General features: G+C 41.4%; 1 protein-coding gene across 1 annotated transcript in view; it reads left to right on the forward strand.

Annotated features, from left to right (window-relative positions):
• The window catches only part of CTNNAL1 (catenin alpha like 1), a 261,726-nt gene that overhangs the window by 231,579 nt on the left and 13,441 nt on the right, over positions 1 to 16,706 (forward strand). The window contains exons 12-14 of the mRNA XM_040432487.1: positions 603 to 640; positions 12,914 to 12,964; positions 14,015 to 14,169. Of these exons, the coding sequence (XP_040288421.1) occupies positions 603 to 640; positions 12,914 to 12,964; positions 14,015 to 14,169 (244 nt within the window). The remainder of the gene's footprint in view (positions 1 to 602; positions 641 to 12,913; positions 12,965 to 14,014; positions 14,170 to 16,706) is intronic.

The following is a 16,706-nucleotide window of genomic DNA, read 5'->3' on the forward strand; positions in this document are numbered from 1 at the left end:
GGGACTACTACAGTGTACTAACATGATGAGGTGAGTACTACATATACAATCTGACTGTATCATAAGTTACTATGTTTCAATTAGTTTGGGCCAGGGGAGCCACGGTCCAGGAGATGCGGCCAATACACAGACCGTGTTTCCTGGGCCAGATACAGTTGTGTGAATCAGCCATTAGCAAAAAGTCCATCAGCACAAAATGCACCAAATATATTGAGGCACAAGCTTCTCAATGAATTTGCCCCATCTCATGGCAGTCTGTACGCCTGAAATTCGAATTTACACCAGCTATGAGCTGGCAGACAATTATCATCTACTCCAGTTTCTGCCAGCAATGATTGTAAATCTGTTGGGACACCCCATCCCGCTAATTGCTCTCTTTTCTGCATGCACCATAATTTGCTACTTTTTAAGCCACAATAGTGGGATAAACCATTTGATAAATGTGCCTCACATGGTCTAAATATTGGGCAAAATGAGTAAATCTCCTCCGTTGTCTTGAACAGTTTAGCCAGTCAGTATGGTACTGTATGTTTTTTGTAAGAAACAGATATGAATAGGAAAGGCACGGTAGAAAACCAGTAACTTTCATTCTGTTTTGGCAGGAGACAAGCGTGCATATCTTTCCCTACCAAGACCAGGGGTGAGTTATTTTATATTGTATTTGGCTTAAAATGCTAGATATTTTATTTGGGTCTTTAGCTTCTATTAAAATAAGTTATGTAACATAATGATACTTCGCATATAATTACAGCAGATACGTATACAGGTTAATGATTAGAATATGGCTCAGTAATAATTTCTAGTTTGACAAACTGTATACCCTGCCCATACAGCTTGGAGTTTCTGTATACTCTCTGCAAAGTACATTTAAAGCTATATAAGCTTTCATAAAGGTGTTGTTTCATTACAAACGCTTATCGTCTGATCATTGGAATCGGACAACTTGGGCCCCCTCCAGTCTTGACAGCGGGGGCCCTGTGTTCCCTGATTGAATGGAGCAGCAGTCACACATACGCAGTGCAGCTCCATTAAACTCTATGCTGCTGAAGATGGCCAAGCACTTGTACTCAGCTATCTTCAGTAATCCATAGAAGTGAATGGAGTGGCAGCACACATGAGTAACCACAGCTTCATTCAAACAGGGAACACAGGACCCCTGTACTCATGATCAGAGAAGGCCTCAGAGGTTGGACGCCTGCCAATTCAGACATCCCCTACTTCTAGAATGAGGGTCTCTTGAATCCCAGTCTGGCTGGTGTTATGGCTGCTGTGCATGGAGAGGTGGCCATACATATGTTGGTTTCTTATTCTATAAAAAGGTAAAATACTGCAAACCTGTAACTGGTCATACATGGCTCTTCTCCCAGATGTACATGGCATTATGGTGGCAATTTTATTACCCCTATACACATCGGTAATATAACAACAGATGACGATGTGACATAAACATACAACCCAATAGGAATATCATGACGCATCTAAAACGTATTTCTTTCAGATCATCTTTTTCCTCTGAATAACAATATCTATATTAAGCAATGCTACTTGCTGAATATTGGTTTCAAGCACTATCAAGCATTTAATCACTCGAATGTGGAAAGAACATGTTTGCTTTAGGCAGATGAATATTCTTCTTTCTGCTTCTGGAAGCGGATCTGCTTGTCTTTTGATGTTGAAAAATGTGTGTATCGCAACAACAGGCTATGTTGATTTCTAGTTTTAGCCAGGCCATCTGGAAACACGTGCATTTGTCAGCTCTGATTACAGCATATTAATCCTCGCCAAGAGGATGTCTGATAACTAGATGCAACGGAAATCAAATACAAGTTACAAGTGTGAGCACTTGAACTGTTTGACAATTGTGTTTACAAGGACTACAGCAAAGGCTATTGCATTTTACTCATATTTCACAGACTATAGTTCAGTATAGGTTCAGTTTCTTGCACTGGAATAATACACTGCTCAAAAAAATAAAGGGAACACTTAAACAACACAATGTAACTCCAAGTCAATCACACTTCTGTGAAATCAAACTGTCCACTTAGGAAGCAACACTGAGTGACAATCAATTTCACATGCTGTTGTGCAAATGGGATAGACAACAGGTGGAAATTATAGGCAATTAGCAAGACACCCCCAATAAAGGAGTGGTTCTGCAGGTGGTGACCACAGACCACTTCTCAGTTCCTATGCTTCCTGGCTGATGTTTTGGTCACTTTTGAATGCTGGCGGTGCTTTCACTCTAGTGGTAGCATGAGACGGAGTCTACAACCCACAGAAGTGGCTCAGGTAGTGCAGCTTATCCAGGATGGCACATCAATACGAGCTGTGGCAAGAAGGTTTGCTGTGTCTGTCAGCGTAGTGTCCAGAGCATGGAGGCGCTACCAGGAGACAGGCCAGTACATCAGGAGACGTGGAGGAGGCCGTAGGAGGGCAACAACCCAGCAGCAGGACCGCTACCTCCGCCTTTGTGGAAGGAGGAACAGGAGGAGCACTGCCAGAGCCCTGCAAAATGACCTCCAGCAGGCCACAAATGTGCATGTGTCTGCTCAAACAGTCAGAAACAGACTCCATGAGGGTGATATGAGGGCCCGACATCCACAGGTGGGGGTTGTGCTTACAGCCCAACACCGTGCAGGACGTTTGGCATTTGCCAGAGAACACCAAGATTGGCAAATTCGCCACTGGGCCCTGTGCTCTTCACAGATGAAAGCAGGTTCACACTGAGCACATGTGACAGACGTGACAGAGTCTGGAGACGCCGTGGAGAACGTTCTGCTGCCTGCAACATCCTTCAGCATGACCGGTTTGGCATTGGGTCAGTAATGGTGTTGGGTGGCATTTCTTTGGAGGGCAGCACAGCCCTCCTTGTGCTCGCCAGAGGTAGCCTGACTGCCATTAGGTACCGAGATGAGATCCTCAGACCCCTTGTGAGACCATATGCTAGTGCGGTTGGCCCTGGGTTCCTCCTAATGCAAGACAATGCTAGACCTCATGTGGCTGGAGTGTGTCAGCCGTTCCTGCAAGACGAAGGCATTGATGCTATGGACTGGCCTGCCCGTTCCCCAGACCTGAATCCAATTGAGCACATCTGGGACATCATGTCTTGCTCTATCCACCAACGTCACGTTGCACCACAGACTGTCCAGGAGTTGGCAGATGCTTTAGTCCAGGTCTGGGAGGAGACCATCCGCCACCTCATCAGGAGCATGCACAGGCGTTGTAGGGAGGTCATACAGGCACGTGGAGGCCACACACACTACTGAGCATCATTTTGACTTGTTTTAAGGACATTACATCAAAGTTGGATCAGCCTGTAGTGTGTTTTTCCACTTTAATTTTGAGTGTGACTCCAAATCCAGACCTCCATGGGTTGAAAATTTTGATTTCCATTTTTTTATTTTTGTGTGATTTTGTTGTCAGCACATTCAACTATGTAAAGAACGAAGTATTTCAGAAGAATATTTAATTAACTCAGATCTAGGATGTGTTATTTTTGTGTTCCCTTTATTTTTTTGAGCAGTATATGTTACTTTGGATTTGTGTGAATTTTTTTTCCTGTAGAAGTTTACAATTGATGTCTCTAGGTTCCACCACTTTGAATATTGCAATCATAATGTTCTCAGTGGCACTATATGTTCTGTAATATCTTCAACCCATCTCCACCTCTCCACCCCACTCTGTCTGCATCTACTCTTCCTCCAAGTAGCCAACATCTACCATCCACCAGGTGCTGCTACCTCCTTTTTTGATCACTTCAATAGCTAGCTCCTACACTTCCTTTCAGCCAGCATTCCCACATCATCATGGGCCATTTCAACATCCCGATTGACACAGGCAACTCAACTGCCTGCACCTCCTCCCTTGGCCTCACCCAGTTGTCCCCCACAGCCACCCACAGAGATGGACACAAATAAGACCTCGACTTCAACCTCCTGTGCTTCCTATCTAACCCCTCAAATTCTCCTGTCCCCCTTTCTCACCACAATCTTCTTGCATTCTCAACCATTCACTCTTCAACTCCCCCTCCAGTCCATGAAGTAGCACACCATAGTAGGAACCTGAAGCGGCTTTTTATTAAAACACTCTCACCGCTGTCCACCATATCTTCCCTTCATGATGCTAATACAGCTGCTGGCTTCTGCAAAACCACAATTAATTCAGCTTTTAACTCAGTCGTCCCTCTCTGACACATCAGAACCCGTCAAATCAAATGACAACCCTGGCATGCACACCAGACACAAAACCTGCAGAGCTGCAGAACGGCAAGGAAGACTTTATCCCCTGCAAACAAGATTTTTTCAACTTTAGGTATTCACTCAAATCTTCTAAATAGGACTACTTTCCAGCAGCCCCAAACAATTGTTTAATAGCTTTAACTCTCTATTCTGTTCCCCTCTGCATCCCCTCTCACACCTCTCATCCCAACCAAAGGCTTTGCTTCATATTTCAAACATAAAATTGACATCTGAGAAAGATTCAGCCAACAATCCCTGCAACCCCTTTACACAACTACACAGTGATCTTCCCGAATAACCCAATCTACCACCGTCACTGAAGATAAACTTGCCACCTTAAACTTCAAATCACACCACCTGTGACCTTGACCCAATCCCATCCCTAACATTACCACTATAGTTAGCCCTGCCCTAACTCTTGAATTGTCCTCCCACCTCTCATCACCAGGCTCGGACTGGCCCACAGGGGTACAGGGGAATCCCCCAGTGGGCCCCTAGTCCTCCACCCCCTGCACAAGTGGCACATAACACAGTAGACTTACTGCACTACATACATATATTCAATGTACAGCGCCTCAACCAGCCTATGTTCATATAAAAACTTGTTATATTATTTATTATATTTAAATGTATCTGTATGGTGAGCCCACAAAATACATTTTACTGGTGGGCCCTATGTACCCCAGTCCGACACTGCTCATCACACTCACTTTTTGATCAGCTACAATCCAGCTTATATTCCAATCACTCCACTGAAACCACCCTAACAAAAGTGCCAATGATCTGCTAGTAGCCAAAGCTGAACATCATTACTCTGTACTCCTCCTTCTGGACAGGTTCTCTGCCTTTGACAGTTGGTCACTCTCTCCTGTTTCAAACCCTCTCATCCTTCTGCATCAGAGAAGTGGCCCTCTCTTATACCTCACCAATAGACCCTTCAGCATTTCCCATTGATTCACCACCTCCTCATCATGCTCTCTCTCTCTCTAGCTGTCCGTCAAGACTCCGTCCTGGGTGCCCTACTTTTCTCCATTTATACAATTGGCCTGGGACAGCTTTTAGAGTACCATGGCTTTTAATACCAGACATAACTTCCTTTCTTTCCAGAATCCCAGTATGTCTATCATCTATATTATATATGTATATCCCCTCCTAGATGTACAGCGTGGAATTAAAAGCACTTTCAGATAGATAATAGATTCGCACAGTTGCTCTTACATATAGCACAGGGCATATAGATTTTGATGTATTTACCTGTTTAGATGACTTTAAAGTTTTTAAAGTGAATATGTGATTAGATTTATGTGGCTCTATCAGAGGGCAGCATAAGGGTCCATTCACGCAACCGTGTCCATTTTGCAGACCGCAAACTGTGGATGCACAAAACACGGACACTGGCTATGTACACTCAATGGGTCCATGATCTGCAAGACATGACAAAGAACAGGACATGTATTATCTTTTGTAGTGAAGCCACATGGAATCGGAAACACACGGGTCAGTGTGCACATAGCCAGTGTCTGTGTTTTGCGGATGCATAGTCCGCAAAATGCACACGGTCGTGTGATTGGACCTGAATTAGTGATGGACCTGATTTCAGCTGTGTGGTTTTTAAAAAAAGCAGCTTTCTCCTCTTTTACCTTGCAGGGGAGCCTGCAGCTTATGAATTTGGTGGGCTCCTCAGCTCCTGCATATCACTGAGAGTACTCCTGGCTCACACCACAGCTGGTAAACTTTAATTTTACAAAAACTAAATTATATTTCCAAGTGACACACTGCTGAGATCATGGTCTCTGATAGGGATGAGAGGACTCCTGCGTAATGGAAACCAGACAGATCTGTTATGCTGCCCGTAGACTTCTATTATGACTGGATGCAAAATGGAACACCTCTTAAAGCCTTCCGTTACACATTCCGTCACAGAATTCTGTTAGGCCCATGGTAACGGAATCCATATCAGAATTGTAATAAAACCCAAACCTCGAACTTGTAAAACACAAGTTTGCTCATCCCTAGTCTCTGATACTACTTTACACTTTCCTTTAGATAGGGTGGCGTAGACCTGGGGACAGATCTCCTTACAGAGGATTGGTTATTCTTATTCCCATCTCCTCTATAACAGTAGTTTGGTGTGCACAAGTCTGGATGACGGCTGTCAACTGCTAGCACACCGTCCTATTCCTGATTCGGAACCTCTGGAGCTGTGACATTGCTGCTAAGAATCCTTTCTTTGACTGGCTGTAGATCTGTAAGCAGATGAATGACGTGATATACGTGCCGTATCGAATGAATCTGATATGTAATTTGGTGGAACATCTTCCACGCTTTGTAGTTTTTTTGCGCTGTGCCTCTGAACAGATCAAATAGTTTTGCTGTAATAAACGGATTGATGCTATGTAATAAAGTGAGATGGCCTGAGTCCTGCGCACACTTCTGTGACAGGCAAATCATCCTAATTCACAGTACATCACTGCAGCGCCAGTCAAGCACATCACTATCATTAATTCATTTTGCTCCCAGGAATTACTGCCCTATTTATCAATCACACAACGTTAGTTATGTGGAGAAAATCACTGTCAGATATTTTCAGAACATAAACTCCATCGCTTGTTATGCCTGCTGCAAGGGATATATGGTGCTCAGCCTGAAACACACAGTGCATTACAACCAATGTATGATAGGCCATTACGTTTTATGTAAAAGTCTAGTAGCTGGAGTTTCTGATGTTTTTCTGTAGACCTCTCTCTATAGGAAAAAAAATTGTCCCAAAACCCACTGCCATATAAAAATGCCAGCATTTTATCCCCAACAAAAAGTAGAGTGTGGCAGCCTGCGCCCTGTTACCGCATTCAGCGATATTCCATTCGCAGGCTTGTCCTGGAAGTGTCATATACTTTTCAGTATTCTGTCCTGTCCCTTCTGTTTTAGGCCGTGTTCACATCTGCACAAATCATTTCCATTGTGCTGTTCCATCACAGGAGCAGAGTAAAGGCACATATAATGAACAGCACTGGACAGATCTCATTGACTGTAATGGGGCCTGTATGGCAATTTACAGGACTTTAATTTGCCGCATGGTTTTAATGGGGTCTGCAGTGGAGGTCTCTAACGGAGCCTTTGACGCAAATGTGAACTCCGCTTTACAGTGCTTGACATACAATGCTTTTCAATGGTTTCTTCTGAATCTGATTACTATAAGAACTGCATGTTCACTGGATGAATGTTTACTCCAGACAGTCCATGTATGGCTTTCATACAGGAAGGTAAAAACGAGACCTACTGATTTCCTGGCACTGCAGACAGTAAAGGGGGACCAACAGCAAAATTGAGGGTCACAGCTACACACCCAGTACATTTGTATCTGTGTATCTTAGGATGTTCTGCTTTCAGTAAAAATCCTTTCATAGTGCATCAAACATATGTGCCTTGTTATGTTATAATAACAATCTTTATATAGCACCACCATATTCCGCAGCGCTTTACAATTCAGAGGGTTCATTATGGGAGATTTCAATCTTCCAGATATAAACTGGAAAACCAAAATAGCAAGTTCTACCAGGAGTACAGATATTCTAAATTCCCTACTGGGGTTATCTCTACAACAAGTGGTTGAGGAGCCAACCCGGAGGGAGGCCATTTTGGATTTGGTATTCACAAACGGGGATTCGGTATATGATGTCATTGTAGGCGAAACCTTGGGATCTAGTGATCACCAGTCAGTGTGGTTTAATATAAGAACTGTGAAAGAGTCCCACCACACAAAAACAAAAGTTTTAGATTTTAGAAAAACAGACTTTTCAAAAATGAAATTAGTCATAAATGAGTCCTTATCAGACTGGAACGGATTACATGGAGTCCAGGAGAAATGGGACTACTTAAAAGGTGCATTATTGAAGGCAACAGAAAATTGCATTAGACTCGTCAGTAAAAGCAAAAAAAGGAGGAGACCAATGTGGTACTCAGCAGAAGTGGCCCAAATCATTAAAAATAAAAAGCTAGCATTTTGTAATTATAAAAAAAACCCAGAGCAATGAAGATAAGGAAATCTACAAGATTAGGCAGAGAGAGGCCAAGCAAGTTATAAGAACTTCTAAAGCGCAGGCAGAAGAAAAACTAGCTCAGTCTATGAAAAAAGGGGATAAGACATTCTTCAGATATATAAATGAAAAAAGGAAATTAAAACAAGGAATAACTAAATTAAAAACAAAGGACGGAAGGTATGTAGAAGAGAATAAAGGGCTAGCCGACTGCCTTAATGAATACTTCTGTTCAGTTTTTACAAAAGAAAAAGGAGAAGGACCTCCACTAGAAAAAATGACTATTAAATCGTTTGATGCATGTATCTTTACAGAGGAAGATGTTCTAAGTTTGCTGTCTAAGGTGAAGACAGATAAGTCACAGGGGCCTGATGAGATACACCCAAAATTATTAAAAGAGCTTAGTGGTGAGCTGGCAAAACCGCTAACAGATTTATTTAACCAATCATTAGTAACAGGAGTCATCCCGGAAGATTGGAAATTGGCAAATGTCGTGCCCATTCACAAGAAAGGTAGTAGGGAGGAATCGAGCAACTATAGACCAGTGAGTCTGACATCAATAGTAGGCAAATTAATGGAAACCCTATTAAAGGATAGGATTGTGGAACATCTAAAATCCCATGGATTGCAAGATGAAAAACAACATGGGTTTACTTCAGGGAGATCATGTCAAACAAATCTTATAGATTTTTTTGACTGGGTGAATAAAATAATAGACGGTGGAGGTGCAGTAGACATCGCATATCTAGATTTTAGTAAGGCTTTTGACACTGTCCCACATAGAAGACTTATCAATAAACTGCAGTCATTGAGCATGGACTCCCATATTGTTGAGTGGATTAGGCAGTGGCTGAGTGACAGACAACAGAGGGTTGTAGTCAATGGAGAACATTCAAAACAAGGTAATGTTACCAGTGGGGTTCCACAGGGATCTGTACTGGGACCGATTTTGTTTAATATCTTCATAAGTGATATTGCAAAAGGCCTCGCTGGTAAGGTTTGTCTTTTTGCTGATGACACAAAGATATGTAACAGGGTTGATGTTCCTGGAGGGAAACGCCAAATGGAAAAGGATTTAGGAAAACTAGAAGAATGGTCAGAACTCTGGAAACTGAAATTTAATGTGGATAAGTGCAAGATAATGCACCTGGGGCGTAAAAACCCAAGGGCAGAATATAGAATATTTGACACAGTCCTGACCTCAGTATCTGAGGAAAGGGATTTAGGAGTAATTATTTCAGAAGACTTAAAGGTGGGAAGACAATGTAATAGAGCAGCACGAAATGCCAGCAGAATGCTTGGATGTATAGGGAGAGGTATAAGCAGTAGAAAGAGTGAAGTGCTTATGCCGCTGTACAGAACACTGGTGAGACCTCACTTGGAGTATTGTGCGCAGTACTGGAGGCCATATCTCCAGAAGGATATAGATACTCTAGAGAGAGTTCAGAGAAGAGCTACTAAACTAGTACATGGATTGCAGGATAAAACTTACCAGGAAAGGTTAAAGGACCTTAATATGTATAGCTTGGAAGAAAGAAGAGACAGAGGGGATATGATAGAAACTTTTAAATACATAAAGGGAATCAACTCGGTAAAGGAAGAGAGCATATTTAAAAGAAGAAAAACTACCACAAGAGGACACAGTTTTAAATTAGAGGGGCAAAGGTTTAAAAGTAATATAAGGAAGTATTACTTTACTGAGAGAGTAGTGGATGCATGGAATAGCCTTCCTGCAGAAGTGGTAGCTGCAAATACAGTGAAGGGGTTTAAGCATGCATGGGATAGGCATAAGGCCATCCTTCATATAAGTTAGGGCCGGGGGCTATCCATAGTATTCAGTATATTGGGCAGACTAGATGGGCCAAATGGTTCTTATCTGCCGACACATTCTATGTTTCTATGTTTCTATGTACAAATCAAAAGACATCACAAAATCACAGGGTAATAAACAACTAAAACACTGAGTGGGTGCCCTGCTCGTGAGAGCTTACAATCTATGAGGAAATGGGGGTGACACAAACGGTAAAGTTGTTTGTTTTACATAGCGCTCCAGCCACCTATGTACTAAATAGAGTTGTGCAGGCCGAGCAGCAGAAGCTAGTGCATTTGGTGTGGGGATTACAGTCAGAAGATGGCGTTCAGTTCAGAATTAGGGTTTGGGGGGGTAAACAGGAACTGGTACAGGGTGGAGGCATCGGTGTAGCGGGTGGACAGATAGATGAACCTGGCTGCTGCATTCCGGATAGACTGAAGGGGGAATGTTTAGTGAGAGGGAGACTGATTAGTTAATAGTTAGTTATTGGTTATTTATGAAAGTACCGCAGACCAAAATTGAAATACCAAATTTAGGTGGGTTAGTTGACGAAAATACATGTTACATGTATTCTCATTATTTTTGGATATTATGTGCCTGTAAAACTGTAGATTTTTTAATGATACTGCAGTGCTGAGATTATTGAAGTGTGTATGATAATGTAGGAGAATATCTTTGCCTTTCTTCACACATCCAGAATGCGGAGATATGGAAAACCTGATTTTAAATAAAACACTGATTCAGTGGACTGGAAACTGCAGTTGGAGTTTGAGGTGCTTTGCAATTACTGTACACCAGTATTTATCTGCTTTAGGCTACTTACAAATGAGAAAATGGTATGAATCATTCTGTACAGTAGTACAGGCAAGTGTTCAGCACATTAAAATGACCAATATACCGTAAAAACACTGTGCTACTCTTGGGCTACTTCACATGGTTAGTATTTTGCATCAGTATTTGTAAGCCAAAACAATTAGAGGAACCTACAAATATATTTCTTCGGTGTTTTGGACCCACTCCTGGTTTGGCTTACAAATACTGATGCAATACTGACAATGTGAAAGTGACCTCAACTTCTACTCTTCTACCAACTCTGTCTATACGTAGCTTCTATGATTCCAAACCTATCTGCATCAAGTCACTATAAAATGAATTGGTTGGAGATGGATTAGTCTGGTTTTAAGTGCATTCTCAAAACTATTAAATTGTATGCAGTTCCCTTTTCTATTGTTAACAGCCAAATTAGTCCTGCTGCAAAATTGACTGCAAATTCCCTGCAACCAATCAGCAATCAAGTGCATTTTACAGAAACCATCACGCAACATGTCTGTCTATAGTCCTGGCCTTTGAAGCTGCGGACCTAAAGAATTATGTGACAAGGCATTGTGTATTGTAAATTCCAGTATACCTTCTATATTCTATGGCAGGGATCGGCAACCTGCGGCACTCCAGCTATTGTGAAATTACAATTCCCAGCATGCGCCATTCATTTCTATGAGAGTTCTGAGAAGAGATGAAGTATGCATGCTAGTAGTTGTAGTTTCACAACAGCTGGAGCGCTGGAGGTTGCTGACCCCTGTTCTATGGAATCTGCTGCATAACTGTGATGGCTGACTAAATGTAAATGGGCTTAACTCGCAGTGACATTATCTGGGCACACGGGGCAGCACTGCCACAGCTGTGATGCGAATCCACAATGGCTTGGCTGATGCACTTTATAAATTAATGACTAATTGGCTGCATTATTTGTTAGGCAACAACAGTTTCATCTGCAAAACCATGCATTCAGTTGTTTTTCAGCAACATGTTGCAGCCACTTGATCAAGTTGAAAACGGCAGTGGCCGCACCATGGACTTGCCATTGTTTCTGGTTACAAGTTCAGGGTGCAACCTAGCTATTAGCAGTAAACTGTGAGTGCTACCCATGGCTGCTAACACCTGTGTAATAACACCCTAAGGCCTCCTCCACATTTCTGTATCTGTTTGACCTGTGTGAAAAAATCCATCCATGTTTCATCCGTGAAGAATCCGTTTGGTCCATGTGTCCGTTTTCGCCTTCTGTGTGTCATCCATATTCCACGGACACTGCTAAGCTGAAAATTAATTTCCAGAGTATCTTCTGTGAGTAGTCACAGACTAAAGTAGTGCATGTCTCCGTTATATTGTGCTGTCCGCATTTTCTTCACGTCAGTGAAAAACAGAATTGCGAATGAGGCCTAATAAAACCTTTGTATTATATCACTTAAAGGGAACCTGTCACCAGTTTTATGGTGTCCTAACTAAGGGCAACATAAATAAGTGATTGATTCTCTTAGCACAATGCTGGGTCACTTTCTTTAATTGACCCAGTCAATCTGCCAGCATCTTGTATTGAAAAGCTCCAGCTGATAATGACGAGTCATGAATATTCATGAGCTCCTGACTCTCCCCGCCCACCTGCTGCTGATTGACAGTTATTTTCCATATGAATCAGCAGCAGGTGGGCAGGTGAGTGGCTATAGCTCTGAATTAAATATACGCTGAACTCACTGACATCACGCTGGACTCCAATCAGCTCATTAGCATGCGGCATCTTTGTGTGTGTATATTATGAGGTAACCATCTGTCACACCAGTAAGTGAATACATCTAAGGCACTTTTTAGTAGTTAATGATTGTATATAATTAGTTAGATTATAATCAAATATCCACATGACAGGTTCCCTTTAAGTCGTTAATCTTTCTACTTTATTCTAGAATGTGGAGTGCTGCGATTGTAACTGTGACAGTTTTTAATTGATGAAGCAGTTGCTATGTTTTAATATTTTATATGTGATTGCTTTTTAGAAACATAGTGGGAACCTGAAAACCCTCAAACCTGTGAAGCTTGATGGAGAGGTAAGTCGGTATGCCTATGGTTATGTTAAGACATGCACCCACCCCCAACACACACACCTTTTACTTGTATGCTTTCTTGACTTGCACCTTAAAGGGGTTCTCCAGGAATTAAGAAAATTAAAATACTTAAATATTACTTTAGTATAAATATATTCCCAAATACATTTCATTAGCTATAATGGTTCATTTTGTCTAGGGAGCAATCATTAGGAGAAATAAAATCGCCACTGTCCTATTAGTACACAAAAAACCTCTCCTAATCACTCAGGAGGACAAGTTACTTCCGAGCACTGAGCTAAAGAGCTGCCTCATCCTCCTCTCTGCTCTGCCTGGTTGGAATTATGATCCTGAATACAGATAAGATCTTCAGCTGAATCTCTGTAGGAATGGAGTTCATAAGGAGACAAAGTACAGAGAGGACGGACAGGGCAGATAATGTTGGGCTGTGGTAATGGAGACTGCATACAAGTACTTCAGCTCATTATCTACACCCCCACTATCCTCTGTGTACTTCATGTCTCCTAACAAACGCCATTCCATTCCTACAGAGATTCATCCGAAGATCATATTAAACTGTATTCAGGATCATAATCCCTGACAAGTAAGAGAGGAAAATGGCGCAGCTCTTTAACTTGTCCTCCTGTGTAATTAGTACAGGTTTTGTGTGGACAAGTAGGATGGTGGCCATTTTATTTCTCCTAATGATTGCTCCCCGGACAAAACAAGCCATAATAGCTAATGAAAGGTATTTGGGAATATACTTATACTAAAGTAATATTTAAGTATTTTCATTTTCTTAATTCCCGGAGAACTCCTTTTAAGAATAGAATATGTAATGTATCTCATTCTATACATAAGATAATGTTACACGGAACATACTCCACACTATATAACCCAGGGAAGTAATTTTGGGATCAGTTCCTGTACAAAAGAACAATTATATGTGAAGATTGGATTACATTGCCAGCTTTTCATCCAAGGCTTGTAACAAGTTGATGTTAATCTACCCGATCGTACAACATTTCAACAAAATCAATATATTTCTTACAGGAGCAGACAAAAATTTCCAAGCTAGGATTAGAGCTACGTCTACTTACTTCAGATGTGGATTCTGAAGCAGAAAAATTGGAAGATCAAGAGAATGAACTAGTTAGGCACGGACAAACCATGTCCAGTATGGCTTACACAATGTACCTATTTACAAGGTATGTGTTCAGTTCATTGTAACCTATGTGTACAAATATCTTCAAAATTCATTTGGATGTGGCTGTTGTACATTTTAAAGTTTACCTATCATTGCTGAAATAAATCCTAATCTCTCCTTAGGCATTTGATATAGTACAATCAGAAATGTGCATAGTCTGCATATTTTGGGTATATTTCTTATTTTCCTCTGCTGTTTTTTTTGTAAATATACATTTTCTCTCTCCATGTTTACCAAGTACACTAACTCTTACTGTAATATCTCTGCTGTGTGCTATGACTAATTAGATATCTCATTTCTGCTATTCCTTCTTCCTGTCATGTTGTCCCACGAGAAGCTGCAGCTGCATCTCCCTCTTTCCTGTCTAGTATTTGCACTTTTGCACTAGACAAATTTTTCAGTTTCTGAAAATTGTAAGAGAACCTACAGGCAGGAAAAGGGCTTCTGGAATGTAAAGAATAAGATATTATTAGTTTCATTCACGTAAACTACTGATTTATGTACAGATAAATGATAATTGGTAACAAACACAAAGAACGACCATTTTTGCCGACAACTGAGAGACTGTCATAGTCTGAAAAAAGTCCTTTGTGTTAGAAAAATTTCTTCCAATAGTCAGACAAAAGATCTTTTATTTAAAAGATCTACATTCACATCCCAGTGAAAAAAATAGCCATGAAAAACGGACACAGTGAAAAAAATGGCCATGAAAAAAGGATTTAGCATTTTTTATTATTTTTTTTAATCCCAACCTCTGCAGTATACATAATGTCCTCCATAGTGCCACCAGCTGTAATAGTGGTCCTAAGCATTAAAAATGCCTCCCTGCAGTAATAATGTCCCCCAGAGTGGTCCCAGTATTAATTTCCCCCAGAAGAGTGGTCCCAGCAGTATTAATGTCCCTCAGTGGCCCCCAGCAGTAATAATGTCCCCCAGAAGAGTAGCCCCAGCATTAATAATGTCCCCCAGAAGAGTAGCCCCAACAATAATAATGTGCAGTTTCTGTTTTTTAACAGCCTCCGGCTGTTCAATCATTGTTTTTTCTTGCTAAGAAATTGTATCTATTGCTGTGCTTGCACCCCCACATGCAAGCTACTTTCCAAAAAGAAAGGAAAACCGAGTGTCTCACATCAGGAACCCAGCTCTTTCTGGTTAACTATCCTTTAACAGAGCTGAGCAAAGAAAATTTACTTTGCTGCCTGAACGGACTTGGTTAGGGTGCTCTTTCTCCTCATTGAGCGTGCCAAGTATGCATGAGGAGTGTCATAAGCCAGTCAACGATCCTCTGGGTTTTGGGAAAAAATATATTAAAATAAGCACATCTTATATCTGCTGGCATGAGATAGGCTCAGGAAAGCTAATTTGAATACATTTCCAAGAAACACATGGAGTGCATTACCTGGCCTACAATACTCCCCACACGTACTACTCATACTAGGCGCTCTCCGTAATGAGAAGGAGTGCCCCGAGACAACACATATACAGTATTTTGTCCAGAAACCCAGAGTAGCATACTACAAAAAAATTTGGAACAAATTCCAAACTGATAGAATCAATTTGCTCATCCTTTCTCCAGCCTATATGTCTCAGGCTATGTTCATACTTTTGTAAAGCTGACCATACAAATTAGATCTATTTAAGCCAAACCTGGCAATTTTGGCAGGTTCAGTCAGCCGACCATATAATGTATTTGGCGTCTTCCCAACTCTCCTCTGACAACAGATGTAGGGGAAGTAAGGATTGAGCAGGTTGGACTGCAATTGCCTGATCCTTTTGTTTTCTGAGATATAAGCCTCTGGACCCACCCCTCCTCCTATTCACTACATATGTATGCTCGGCCGAGTTGAAAATGTATATGTATGGGAGGATCAGGAAAGATGGAACTCAGCCGATAGTTATTTTATGTGTAGCTAGCTTTATTTCTCCCTAGTCAGGTTATCATTGCTCTTTGACATTCAGTGCATCATGGTGCACCATTCTATTCAATAAATGTAATGCTGATGGACCCTATATAAGTTAGTGGGATCTGTCAGGGTCTTCCAAAAAATAGATCATTATTTGTGATACAGCTCATGTAAAAAGGGAAGCCAAGACACCAATGTGAAAAGAGCCTTATCCTAGCAGCATCTATGCATGCACAAGCAGGGTGTTTAGCGAGAAAAAACCATGGATAATACTGTCATGAAGCACACATCATTATTTACATATGGCTACAGTGATGACCAGGGCAGAATTGGTACATATGAGCAGTTAATTTACCATTATAGAGTTTAATGCTACAGTCTGTAAGAAAAGGTATTTTCCCCATTGTACCTAGTGCACGTGTCCACTGCTGTACAATAATCTGTCTTTCCACAGCGGTAAATATGTTGTACCAATGTCACACCACTGCTCAAATGTCTAAACGGGTTTAAAAAATATCTGTCTATCTGATACAAGTGGAGTAGGTCCCCAATCGCTCCAGTTCGTGATGAGGCACACTGCTAAATCTTCTGCAGCATGTAATAGTGGTTGTAAAGATCTCGGAAAGGCTTTAAA

Source organism: Bufo bufo, chromosome 5 (assembly GCF_905171765.1).
Source record: "Bufo bufo chromosome 5, aBufBuf1.1, whole genome shotgun sequence".
Lineage (NCBI taxonomy): Eukaryota > Metazoa > Chordata > Amphibia > Anura > Bufonidae > Bufo > Bufo bufo.